At 36.5% G+C, this 13,599-nt stretch overlaps 1 protein-coding gene across 9 annotated transcripts in view; it reads left to right on the top strand.

Annotated features, from left to right (window-relative positions):
- zfh2 (Zn finger homeodomain 2) overlaps positions 1 to 13,599 on the top strand; it is a 193,786-nt gene that overhangs the window by 156,536 nt on the left and 23,651 nt on the right. For 6 of the 9 annotated variants that reach the window (XR_004977376.2, XR_011397413.1, XR_011397414.1 and 3 more), the window contains exon 12: positions 2,364 to 4,571. Coding sequence is in view for 4 of the 9 variants with exons in the window: in XM_036367160.2 (XP_036223053.2) it covers positions 2,364 to 4,571 (2,208 nt within the window). In the remaining 5 variants the exon portion in view is untranslated. Of the gene's footprint in view, positions 1 to 2,363; positions 4,572 to 11,161; positions 11,279 to 13,599 lie in introns of those variants that run through there. The other 3 variants (XR_011397415.1, XM_070112768.1, XM_036367164.2) reach the window with 3 other exon arrangements.

The raw sequence follows: 13,599 nt of genomic DNA, 5'->3' as shown, positions 1-13,599 counted from the left end.
TAAATTAAAATACCCATCATTTATTAAGATTAAATATTATTATACATGTATCCGTTAAACATATGCAGAAACTTTTTATACTCTTTTTTTGTGATTTTCTGATTTATTAAACAATTGATTTTTGAACTTTCAATACGTAATCAAAAGAATAAATGTATTAGCTCTCAATTAATAAATGTTTTTAAAAATTTTCAATTGAAAATCAATACCACTAGCATGACATCACAAAAGATATCATCACATACATTTCAATTTCGCGTTTTTTTTCATTTTCATTGTTTTCCAATTTTTGTTAGTGATCTTCAACAGCAGCACAAATCTCTCTGTTTACATATTTTTCTGTAGGATTTTAATCCGGCCGTCCCTCTTTTTCCAATTGCTAAACGTCAGACCTACTGAACTTTGACAGTTGCTTGAGTTCAGTAGGTTTTGACGTTTATCAATTGCGCTCTCATTTCCAGTGAGAGACGAGTTGGGCATCCCATTATCCCTGCCTGTGCTCATAAGCAGAGCAGATAACGTATATCATATGATATACGTTCTCTGGTGTATGTTAATATAATATTTGACAGATGCTGCCTTTCTCTTGTCGTCGTCGATGTGTTAAACGTTTGAGACCCGAACGACTTCGAAGTGATATGTGTATGTGCCAATGTGCAGCTAGAAGCTTACGAAATAAATCGACCTACATATCAATATGTATGTATGTCGTAAAGTTAGCACAAAACAACACATGCATATATGGTGTATATAATAAAAAAAAAATATTATATATAAATGATAAAAAAAAAAATATATATAATAAAAAATAACGACACTTTTCTGAGAATTTGTTCTCGCTATATGCATTGTAAACTTTGTAACAGAGTTTATTGCAATACTAGATATGTATACAAGTATGTATGTATACAGAATATTCTGATTGTTGCTGCTTAATAACATATATAAAATGATCCGAAACTCCTCTCTTTGCCTTCTGAGAGAGCTCATGAACTTTCAGTGCTGCCAAGAAAAACCACGAGTTCATAAGCTACTGAACAGATGACAACCAAAACAATGAACTACCACTAAGAATCCCGCAGAAATAAATTGCGAAATCAGTGGGTAATTTGTGAGATCAGATTTTTTGTTGACTTTTACGTATATTTGTAATCTTTATTTAAAGAGTTTCAATATAGTTTTGTATTTAAGAAAGAGCGGGTATTTTCTCGCAGAGTATTGTTTTGCTTAGCAGTACCAATTGTCAACGTATATACTTATTTTGGTTAGAATTCCCAGCAAATGTTATGTAAACTTTGACTTCCGAATAAATTATCAAAAGATATTTGTTAATTGAGTATATAAAAAAAAAATAAGGATCATGTTTAGGTTATTAAAAACTTGTGTGTTTTGAAATATTAAAATATTTTGTTGAATTTAGTTTTAAAAGTAAATTTTGAAAATCTTTTGTGATTAAAATATACACGTACATATATTTAGGCGTCATATAGGATATCTAGCTTGTTAAACTAATTTTAATTATGTATATTTTCCTGAAAAAAGGAAAACGAAAAATACCCAAGAAATACATTAAAAAATCTCAAAACTTATTTCTTCCCTTAGTGGTAGACTGTCAAATGTTATAAAAAATGTGGACTTTGACAGCGCTCTCTCGAATCAAAGAGTTTCGGATCATTTTATCCATGCTTAATAAGGCGGGTTTTTTCTTGGACACACCATGTGAAGTCGATGAGACCTCAAGTTCAATTCCTTGGGTTCTTATATCAGCACTAGCGTTTTTGTCTTTATATGGGAATATTATTTTCACTGTTTTAAATTTAATGTATACCATAGCCGCAGTAACGCTCGGCAGAATCTTCTAGTAGTATAATAATTAATAATTATTAGTATTTTCCTCTTAAAAAGCATTCGTATTCTAAAACTCCGATTCTTAAGCTCTCCCATCATTGTTTTTTTGTTAAGTCATCATCGCATAGAAACCATTATCTATTGCACACAAAATGATCTACTTGGCGAGGGTAACATAACACTAGGACGATTATATTATGAACAATGTACTAGATAGAGTTTCTAAATGCTGAGCAACTTTCTCCACAAGAACCGCTGCTAAAAAAAACCCTAAAACCGCTGGGATTTTTCAAATGCGTCCGTAGAAGCTTAAAATAGTATGTTCATAACCGAGTGAAGCAAGAAAGCATTTATTTCTGATGTAATCTAGAAAATGTAACTAATGTAATGAAAATTACTAATTATTTTATAATGAAAGTAACAAACCAAAATTTAAATCTGGACGTCCTAAAGTCCACTTGAATATTTTTATTTATACGCCTATATAATTTCTTTTAATCCTTTTTATTTTTTAGAATGCTCGCCAAAAACAGCGTAAGATTTATGAAAATCAACCAAATAATTCACTTTACGAAACTGAAGAGAAAAAGCATAATATTAACTACGCCTGCAAAAAGTGTAATATGACATTTCAGCGCTATTACGAGTTGATACGCCATCAAAAAAATCATTGCTTTAAAGAAGAAAATAACAAAAAGTCGGCCAAGGCACAAATAGCCGCAGCACAGATCGCACAAAATCTCAGCTCAGAAGACTCCAATTCTTCGATGGACATTAATAATAGCAGTGCGTATCAATTACAGCATCAACATATTTCTAATGCTGCAGCAACAGCGGTGTTGTCAAGTACCGCCAACGTTTCCAGCACATCACCTAGCAGCACAGCTCCTGGCGTTACATCGCCACAGCATTTATATGGTAAATCGTCAATGTCAATGACTGATTTTAGTCCATCCACTACGCCCACTCCACCACAGACACAGCGTGAGCGCAGCGATAGCAGTGAATTGCTGCCGCAAGGTCCAGTGCACAAGTCAAAATACGAATGTGACAAATGCAAATTACAATTCAGTTACTACGAACATTTCCGTGAGCATCAGCTACTACACCTAATGAATCCCAGCTTATTTACCACACAAATTACAAACATACCAGAGGCTTACGGTTCATTTGGCAGCATATTGCAAAGCTTACAGCAAGTTGCAGCTGCCAGTGCCACGCATCAGCAGCACCACCAATTCCTAGAACAGCAAGACCAACCACCCGCAAAAAAACGTAAGTGCTCTGAAACATCTTCAATAGCAGATGATGTGTCATCAATTTTTGGCACCGGTGATGGTGAAATCAGCAACCCTGTCTCATTTTCGTTATCAAACAGCAAAAAATACGAATTTTTATATCAGTATTTTATGCAAAACGAGAGCAACAACGAATTGAAGCAACAATTTCAAGCACAACAAAAAAAGTCACATGAACCAGAAATCGAAATGGAATATTTAACAAATTTTTACCACCAAAGTGAGTTACGAAAGCGTAGTAATTATGATTTCTTGTATCAATATTATCAAAAAAATGAGCACACACAGCAAATGAGTGCTTTGCCGTCCCAAGCGGGCGTTTTCGGTAGTGAAAACAAACCAAATATAGACGTTCTACTCCAGTACTATCAACTGAATGAATCAAAAAGGTTTTTTCAGTTAAATGCCTCGAACCAAGAACTAAATGACCTTACGGCAGCGTCGCCAACATCCACATCACAATACCAACATGTAAATAATCCGATACCAATATCGAATAGTGATCATACAACCACACCTAGAGTTGATCGGTATGATATAACCGATATGAGTTTATTGAAAAACTCTCTGGATGTCCCTAATAGTAGTATTAATTTTACAGATTGCGATAATGACAACAACGACCACGAAATAAGTAGTAATGGTTGTGGCATGGATGTTGACGACGCTGAAACTTGTACTGACACTGATGATCATATTAATGACAATAATCAAAAATCGAATGAAATCTACGGTCACAATAGCCGAATCAACATAGTGAAGAGTAGTAACGATAATGATAATAAGGATAATGAACAAGCAGCAAATAAATTTGCGAAAATGGATCCAATTAATGAACTCCCTACTAGTCTGCAATCTCCATTTTCTTATAGCAATGAGCAACATAAGCTCAAGGACTTAAGTAAATCTCTTGCCAGATGCGGAAAAAATCAAAAACATAATTTGACAAAGCGTAAAGCATCAAATGTGTCATCAAAATCAAATACGACAACAACAATTAATAATGAGTATATTGATCATTTAAACGATTTTCTTCATGTCAATCAAAAATACGAATCCAAAGAGAAAAGTAAACAGCAGCAGCATTATAACGATTTACTACAAGCACAAAATGAAACCAACGGTCTTGGGAATAATGGATCAGCCCGACAAGCAATCGATAAGAGACAATTAGCAGAGACTACATCATCATCACCGAATTCCACTACAAATTTAAATAACAAACCTACCGTTGGGTCTTCTACCACAACAACAAACACAGTCACTGGTATTTCTGAAAAACAACAAAGCAAACGATTACGCACTACAATACTGCCGGAGCAATTAAATTTTCTATATGAATGCTATCAAAATGAATCGAATCCAAGTAGAAAAATGCTTGAGGAGATCGCAAAAAAAGTTAATCTTAAAAAACGGGTTGTACAAGTAAGTGTGCCTTTAAAATTCCAAATCGAGACATCGTTCGCAACAAGTATTAGTATATCCAACATTGCAACGATGAAACATATTTCTTTATACATTTCTAATAGTCCAGGAGGGAATGATAAAAACGCAAAACTGTTTTATATGAACAGAAAGCTGCCCGAACGCTTAAATCTCTGAATAAATTTTTCAGATCCGACCACTATAGCATATAGCTGCCATACAAACTGACCAATCAATATCAAGTACTTGTATGGAAACCTTTTCTTTTGAAGGATGTTCTAGTTTCGCTGCATCCGAAGTTAACGTTAAAGGGTATATTTTACATATCGGTACATACGTATTTATGTTTTATGAAAGTAAGGAGGCGTATTTTCCTTATAGTAGTGTAGTCGAGTGGTAATAGTGGTTCAGTACTTATCCAGCATAAACCATAATTTGGTGCCGAAGAAAGTGAAACAAACGCCTCCATGGATTACTTCCATATACTACATAAAATAATTTTCATTATTCTCTATTATAAGTTAATAAGATGTCAAATATGGTCTTAGCGATTTACTATTGCGCCAACTAAAAAATGTTAAATCCATATGCAATATTTTTTTTTACAAATATTGGCAGAACCGCATGGTTGCGATTCTTTTTCTATGCAGAGCCTTTTTTGCAGCTCGGTGTCCTCAGTCCACACATATGCGCCCCCATTTGCCTATGGCTCCTGAATGAAGACAAAATCTGGCTGTTATATTACCATTTAGATTAATTTGTAGATGACGCATTAAAATATTTTATCTGCATTTCCCTATGAGTCGCTCAAAACATCTCTCTTAGTGTAAAGTTTCGAGAGTATGTCTGCAAGCTCATACCCCGAAGAAAACTCACCTTGCTCAATACTTTCCACATCACTCGAGGATTCCATATGATCATCCTCGAATTCATCCATGTTATAAGTTAATAAGTCAAATATGGTCTTAGCGATTTACTATTGCGCCAACTAAAAAATGTTAAATCCATATGCAATATTTTTTTCACAAATATTGGCAGAACCGCAAAAAGATTTCATGGTTGCGATTCTTTTTCTATGCAGAGCTTTACATTCACATGTTCTATAGTCTCCTCCTCTTCTACCTCCTGACAGCTTCTACAATAGTCATTATATGGTGTACCTAGTCTGCTGGCATGCCTTTCCGTTATTGGCCACCATATCAATATACCGTATGTCATAACTGTCCTAACATCTGCTGTGTGGAGCCAATGAGATACCCAAGGTGTTAATCCCCATTTGGGCCCACCATCATTTTACAGGTGTAATGTGCTGCAGCTGCCTTCTTTACCCAAGCGTCTAAGTTTGGTTTCCATAAAAGCTTCCTGTCTAAAATTAGTCCGAAGTGACTTGCTCTACACCCTATTGTTAGTCTGGTTCCATTTAATAACGGTGGCATAACTTCTGGAGTTTTGTGTTTACTTGTGAACAATACTACCTCTGTCTGGGAGGGTATTTGGGAATTTACCTCTAACAGCGTAGACCACGACATGTACCCCCTTCTTTTTTAGATCGAACAACATTTTATTCATCGGTAAGACCCAGAGAAGTGGAGATAACACACATATCTCTTTAAACAGATCTGCACATCGTTGAAGCTCCCAGCGGTAAATTATTGACCGACCTATGAGCATCTGTTCAATCAAATCCCCAAGAAGATCAGAGACGCCCAAATCTTTGAGCGTGCTCATTATGGCCTTTGGCTGGATGTTATTGAAGGCGCCATCTATGTCTAGAAAGGATATAAGGGTGTATTCTTTCCCCTTCATACATTTTTCAATCTCTGCTATCACTCAGCTTAGTGCTGTTTTAAAGTGTATATACATACATTTATGTTTTGCTTATTCAAAGTTTTCCGTAGACTTTCGTTTAGAATGCACATTTTGCGAAACTCCCAGTTTTTCTGGGTTTAATTTCTTTCTTATGTGTATTTCTATTGGTCTTTCAAACGTTTTTAATAGCGATGAGGAAAGACTAATTGGTCTGAAATCATTTGGACTTGTACATATGTGAGATTACCAGATTTTGGTATATATTGTATACTACTTCAAGTTTCCTCCATAACGAGGGAATATAGTTCAATTCTAGCGCCCTTTTAAGAATAGTTACTAACCAGAATTTTATTTTGTTTTGGGACCATACCATCAGGCCCAGGCAATTTGAAGAGCTTGAAAGTGCTTAACGCCCTATGTACAGTGTTTTCTGATACTATATCTACAGCAATGGAAACTATCACTACTCCACCGTCTGGTGTATACTTACCCGTATGGTTTTTAGAGCTGCCTAGGAAGTGAATATCCATTAGTAGGCTTAAGGACTCTTCACTGGATTCCGTCCACCTGTGGTCGGGTTTCTGAAGGTACCCAATGTTATGCACCGACCGTGCTATAATGTTTCTATGCCGATACGCTTCTGTCGTAGTCTTGATGTCATTAAAAAAATACTTCAAAGAGTTTCTTATTGCTTTTCTTATTTCTTTTTTGTTTGACCTTAGAAGGCTGTAGTAACTATTCCAATCCTATTCATCTTGGGATAATTTAGCTACATATAACTGCATCCTGCAATCCTTCTGTAATTTTTTAAGTTCGGGAGACCACCATGTGGGTCGAATTCTTCCCTTAGATTAGATTAGTTTCGAGGTATGCACCGCGACCTATGGTCTATTGTGCCCTCCCCTAAGTCATATCGTATCATCTAGGCCCAGCATGTTGATAAATTCCAAAATTCTGCTGGGTGCTAGTGAGGCGATACGATCCCTGTGTGGAAACATGGATCCCAGGGCCTTGATTCTGCGTCTGCAGACTGCTGTGCAGTTCATCAGCAGATGCTCAGGGGTTTTCGGCTCTATGTCGCAGAACCGGAAGTTTGCAGAAGAGGCTATGCCCATGTTAAAGAGGTGCTTCTTGAGCCTGCAATGGCCGGTGTAGAACGCTGCCAGTAGCCGGAATTTGCTTCTGGGGAGATTAGTTATGGCTTTAAACCGCTTGAGGTCGTAACCCCCCAACAGCAGTCTGGCATGGTGTATGCCCTGAAGTTGTTGCCAATGTATCTCCCTGCTTGCTCTTTCCTCCCTTCGGAGGAGAATTCTTCCCTTACTTCGTGTTATTGGACAAGCCAATAATGCTTGTCAGTAAAATACTATGAACGTTCTTTGGTTGAAATGGGGGAATCACAATCAACTTTTCTCAATTATACATTTAATGTATCGGTGATATGAAAAGGAGTGTTCTTCAAAAACTCAATTTAACAGTTCTTCCAACACAAGTGTGATATCTAATACTTCTTGTCGATTTCTTTTGATAAACGTGGGCATATTATCTCTGTTACACAACAAAAGCTTCGTGCCTAGTAAGTAATTAAAGAGACACTCACCTCTATCATTGATGTATTTGGTATCCCATATTGTGTGGTGTTCATATGAATCACGTTCAAGTATAATCATGCACTTGGATGACTAGCTGTTCCGTACTAGCTCTTATACCAGCTGCGATGGTACTTGCTCCTCGTCATATGTCATATAACTTGACATCATTCGGTACCACTTTCGCTTGTCTCCCAAGTTACTGCTTTATGTATTGGTTGCTTTAACGATGTAACATAACGGTCAGGTTTTTCTTAGCCATTATACATGCCCTAACCTTACCTTCGCAATTAGCTATGTATAATTTGCAGCTCGGTGTCCTCAGTCCACACATATGCGCCCCCAATTTGCCTATGGCTCCTGAATGAGGACAAAATCAGGCTGTTCTATTACCATTTAGATTTATTTGTAGATGACGCATTAAAATGTTTTATCTGCATTTCCCTATGAGTCGCTCAAGACATCTCTCTTAGTGTAAAGTTTCGAGAGTATGTCTACAAGCTAATACCCCGAAGAAAACTCACCTTGCTCAATACTTTCCACATCACTCGAGGATTCCATATGATCATCCTCGAATTCATCCATGTCGTTTCCCGATGCAAGGTGGTCTGCAGCAGCGGCGTCCGATTTGTAAGTTGTGATTCTCACCTTCGTAAGCCCATAATTGATCTTCCGGCCCCTTTTCGGCCTCGATGTTGTAGCCGAGATTCAGACCCTTTTCTTTGGTCTGGACGGCATGTCTTTTTTAACCACCGCTACCAGTTTAGCTCCGGGGTATAACGTACCTTGGTTAAGTAGCTTTGTACAGTTCGACCGATCTCTCGACGTCGCATGCAATCATTTTGATTTAGCCCTGGTACCAGCTCGCATCTGTGCATGACGATGGTAGACCTGGATTGCTAAGTAGCATCCTCCAGTTCTACGTTTGCAGCTCGCACCGACTACGATTGGTCTTTAGGAATTTTTCCTTTGGGTTCTCCCTCAACTAATACTAATGCGGTTTCGGGCCACATCAGCAAATGATTTAGAGAGTGTCACACCCTTTGCATTCGGCTGTTTGGCTGATGGCTTAGCTTTTTCAGCTGAACTTTGTCTCTTGGCTGCCACTGGTGGCGGTTGATATAACGATGTAACATAAACATAACATGGGTAGAATCGCTTTCGCGCAATCAATGGAGACCTTTGTTAGTTTCTCATTGGTTAGTGACTGCAGCTGTATCCTTCTGATAAGGTAGGCAGCACAACGCTTCTCCGCGTACTTTAAAATATAAGGACAATGACCCCGAGAAAGGCCATTCTTTGACAGATGCACTACTGACCGCTTCACTTTTTGGTCATACTTTGGCTATCGGGTTTGGTTCTGGCTTCCGCTGGTATTATTGTCTTCCTGGATCTAGGCTAAGCTTTAGCCCCATGGGTAATGCCAGCCCTTGCACCTAAACAAAGCTTAGCTCCAGGCATTGTGCCGGCTACTTTCGAGCTCGTTACGAACGCTTCTATCTTCTGGGAAAAACTAGCTCCCTCCGATTTTTTTTCAGGAGATCCGGACTTCTTTCTTCTTTATTATGTATCTCATTAGCATTGTAAGGGAATGTTTTCTTGAATATAATTAAGTTTATTATCTGAAAATTTATTTTCCAAATTCCGGTTGATAAGACGACGTTAACACCGAATATTTCATAAACAAAATTTTTTGTTGCACACTCTTTATTCTTATAAATTGTTAGTGTATAGAATATCCGTCCATACCCGAACTTAGCTTTCCATATGGCTGATTCAATAGAACTTTTGCTTCGCTTTACGCCGGACATTTGCTTTGACAGGAAAATTTGGTGTATGTTTTTGAATGAGTTCACATCGGCGCAAAACGCAGCAACGGTTGCCTTTTTTATTAGAAACACTGAAGGCAAAGCGTTCATTCTGGAATATCCTTTGCTTTCTTCGCTACGTTGTTAAAATATGAATTATCAAGCAACGCGAAAAAAGTGTATGTAAATGAGTCATTATTGATTTACAACCAAGGATGACATGATGCGAGACTCTCTCATTTTCGCTGATTTTTCTGTTATTCTCTTTCCCTGATTATTAAAATCAGGGAATTTCGAACAGCTGATGTCAAAAAAGGCGGGATGCCAGAAATAAACCAGCTAAAAATAGCTAACAAAAGCAGTGCGAAACGAAATTTCAAGGAACGACACAAATACATTTGAATAACGTGCAACTAAATTTTATTTGTTAATTTAATTTGAAACGTTCATTATGAAACCATGATCTTTTATTATGACTTGTTTTGTTTCTTTGTTATAATATTTTTTTATTTATATGCAATTTTTTTATTTTATATGATTTTTAAAAAATTTTATTATATAAATATACGTATATAGGGATGTATATGCGTTATAAAGGCCTACTCGGGGACGGAGCACCTAAAAATAATATTGAAATACAAAATACCCAAAAGTTTTTTTTATAATACCCAATCCATTTTCTTTCGACAGTGGCATGGTTGGCAAATGTTATAAAAAATGTGGGTTTTGACAGCTCTCTCTCGATTCAAAGAGTCTCGCATCATTTCATCCTTGTTACAACTGATCTTTACTCTGACGTGACACGATCAAGAAATTGCTTTTAAGTTGCAATACATTTACACTTTCCTACATCCACGTTTTCACCTTTCGAACTTTAACGCCGTCAATCAATTTTTCCAATCAAGTCGAGGGGCAACTTGATATACTACGGAATTTGAATATTTCGTTATATCGATTAACTGATATAAAATGAAAGTAAATAAATCAATTTCTGCAGAAACGAATATCTTATTGGAGAGATAAGGTAAAGTTGAAAAAAGCAAAAAATCTGGATTTTGAATATATTCTAAAGTTGCTTTCTCAACTTTTATCGTTCAGGCAAATTATTTATTTCGGAGGAAACCTTAAATAATTGTAAGTTATTTCCTTGGCGACGGCATTTTGAAACTATTTTTGATTATCAAGTTCCTTGCAGCGTACGTCACAGCTGTCAATTTAACTCAGTTTTCACAAGTAGTTTGTGTGAACAACTCGAAATCAAGTTCTTTTTCGTGTAACACAGTCGAGTTTAATTTTTGTTTTATTTATCGCAATGTCTTTTATTTAATGCAATCTATTTTTAAGTTTTATTTCATTGTTTTGCTTTTTCTTTTATTTGTTTTAGTAAAATAAAACGTTGCTGTTGATGAACCGATCTTTAACTTAATAATTTGCTAAATTAGCTGTGCCAACTTATTGCTGTATAGAAACACATGTTTTTCGTCTGGATACGTTTTTAAAGGTAAAATTTTTGAACAAACGTGTTCAATAGAAATACATGGACATCCTACCAATGACCAATCAACAAAAATAACAAAAAAGCTATACTTATGTATTATATTTACATACTACCGTTATTACATATTTTTTTGTATTTGGAATTTTGTATTCTATATCCAATACAAATATTTTAGGAAATAACTTTTTTTATCCCACCAAAACTTCAAACTTCGCAAAAACCGTAAGCAATTGAATCATAATTGAATAATATATGGTTATATCGATAAAAGCCCACTTTTCTTACAAAGTTCTACAGTAACCTAACCAAATTTAATGAGAATATTGAATTTTACCATTTTATAATATATTATAGTGTGGTTATGGCCAGAACGATTTACATTTTGATAATTATCTGGATTAATTATAAAGATTATTTACTCAATTGCATTATGTTTTAAAATTGATTTCGTGCAAGTGCCGCCGTTGGCTTGAATAAATTCCAGCCCAGAGGCCCAATTTTCGATCACGACCTTTAAAGCCACGCCATAGGCCCACGACGTGAGATAATGCGCTCTTCAAAGTTTTCTTCAATAAATTGATTGATTCATTGACTGCATGGTATGTAGCGTCGTCCTGTTGGAACCAAAGGTCGTCCACATCAACATCCTCCAATTCAGGCACGAAAAAGTCATTAATCATGGTTCTATAGCGTCCCCTATATGGCCGTCTTAATTTTTAAAGAAATATGAGCAATGATCCCCTCTATCCATAGAGGATGTGAATGCTTGGTGTGCATGCATTTATTGACAGTATGTGTAAAAAACTACCTGCTATGAAATTTCCGTACCAATAGTTTTGAAAATTCGAAATTATGAGTGTGTTGTTAGAAATGTAAATGTTTGAGTTTTTCGAACACGTCTGACCAGTTAGTAACGAAGGTAAGGTATTTTATTCCTACAACACACTTAGTACTTTTCAAACAGGTAAACTTTTGTTGCCACTTGAAAAAAATCGAATATCGGTATAAAATTGTGCTAATACAAAATAGGTAGTATTAGGGCCGTTTTCTCAATACCCGGTTAATAGTATCCTCACCGCTGGTAGCTTAAGTGGATGATAGTTTTAGCTGACAGAACCGTTTTCACCAAGTTGTGGTTAGCTTACCTAGAGATAGTTTTATTATTGTAAATGCGTGTGGAAAATCGTTCACAAAACTTGCATTGCGAACACGCAAAACTGTTCAGACGAGGACTATTTTTGCCGCATAAACCGGTTTTCGTTGGCGAGAAGCGACATGCTCATTATATGCTTTTCATTTTGATATTCCTTTCATAGTTATATTCGGAAGTTTAAATGTTTTCCAGCCATGTTCTGTATATCACTTTCACATACAAACAAAGTGATTCGCTTTGAAAATCGACTTTGCCTGTTCTAGAAATCTAATAATTTTTTGATGGGATTTCGAAATGAAATGCCTTGTTCGGAAAACCAAATTCACATATTTCAATGTAATTTGAAAACGAAAAATTTTTAAAGTGTGATTTCTTCTGAGTAGATGCTAATAAGGAATATGTGGGCGGAGAAAGGTTGGAGGGATGGTTTTCTGTTAAGAGCTCTCCGTTAGCTTCACCTTCAGGATACCAGAACACTGTAATAGGTATTTAAGCAGAACTGGCTGCATTTAAGGTAGCAGAAGATGTATTGCTTCGAAGTACAGCCTCTTTCAGGGAGGTGAGCATTCACAGAAGTGTCTGCCCTACTATCAATAGCTTAATTATACTTTATTATCGGACTCTGCTGGATGCCTGATTATATTGGAATCGCTGGAAACTGCAAATCCGACGAGCTCGCAACAAAGGGCATCCTTTCCACAATCTAATCAGATTGGCTTGGTGCTCCGCAGGCCTCTTGCATTTCAGCACGGGCTCTGTGGTCCTTGTGTAAGCTCAAAAAGCGTTCGTTAACAACCAGTACCTGCGCAGGAGGTCTATTGAATTACCAGCTCTAAGCAATGTTTAAATCACCGCAATGATAGTTTTCACTGGATACTATCATATTTAGTCTCACATGGTACATCTTCCATTGTCCAAATTTTGTTGGATTAAGGTTTAACCATCTCGATAGTCATACCTTCTACGGATCAGACTAGTTGCTGGAATTGATGTTTGTAGCCTCAAGGCGCTTTATCACAAAACAGACTTTTGATAATAACTAACCGGCATATCTTGCTGTCCAAGGGGGATCATTCGTGACTTTACGAATATAAGTCCGATTAACTAACCTAGGACTAAGCTTCTTCTCTTTAGTAGTAAACACAGTAATATTAAACAGAAGAAAGATCAA

This window comes from Bactrocera oleae, chromosome X (genome assembly GCF_042242935.1).
Source record: "Bactrocera oleae isolate idBacOlea1 chromosome X, idBacOlea1, whole genome shotgun sequence".
Classification (NCBI taxonomy): Eukaryota; Metazoa; Arthropoda; class Insecta; order Diptera; family Tephritidae; genus Bactrocera; species Bactrocera oleae.
The sequence above is the reverse complement of the archived record's forward strand: the minus strand, read 5'-3'. Positions and strand labels throughout refer to the sequence as shown.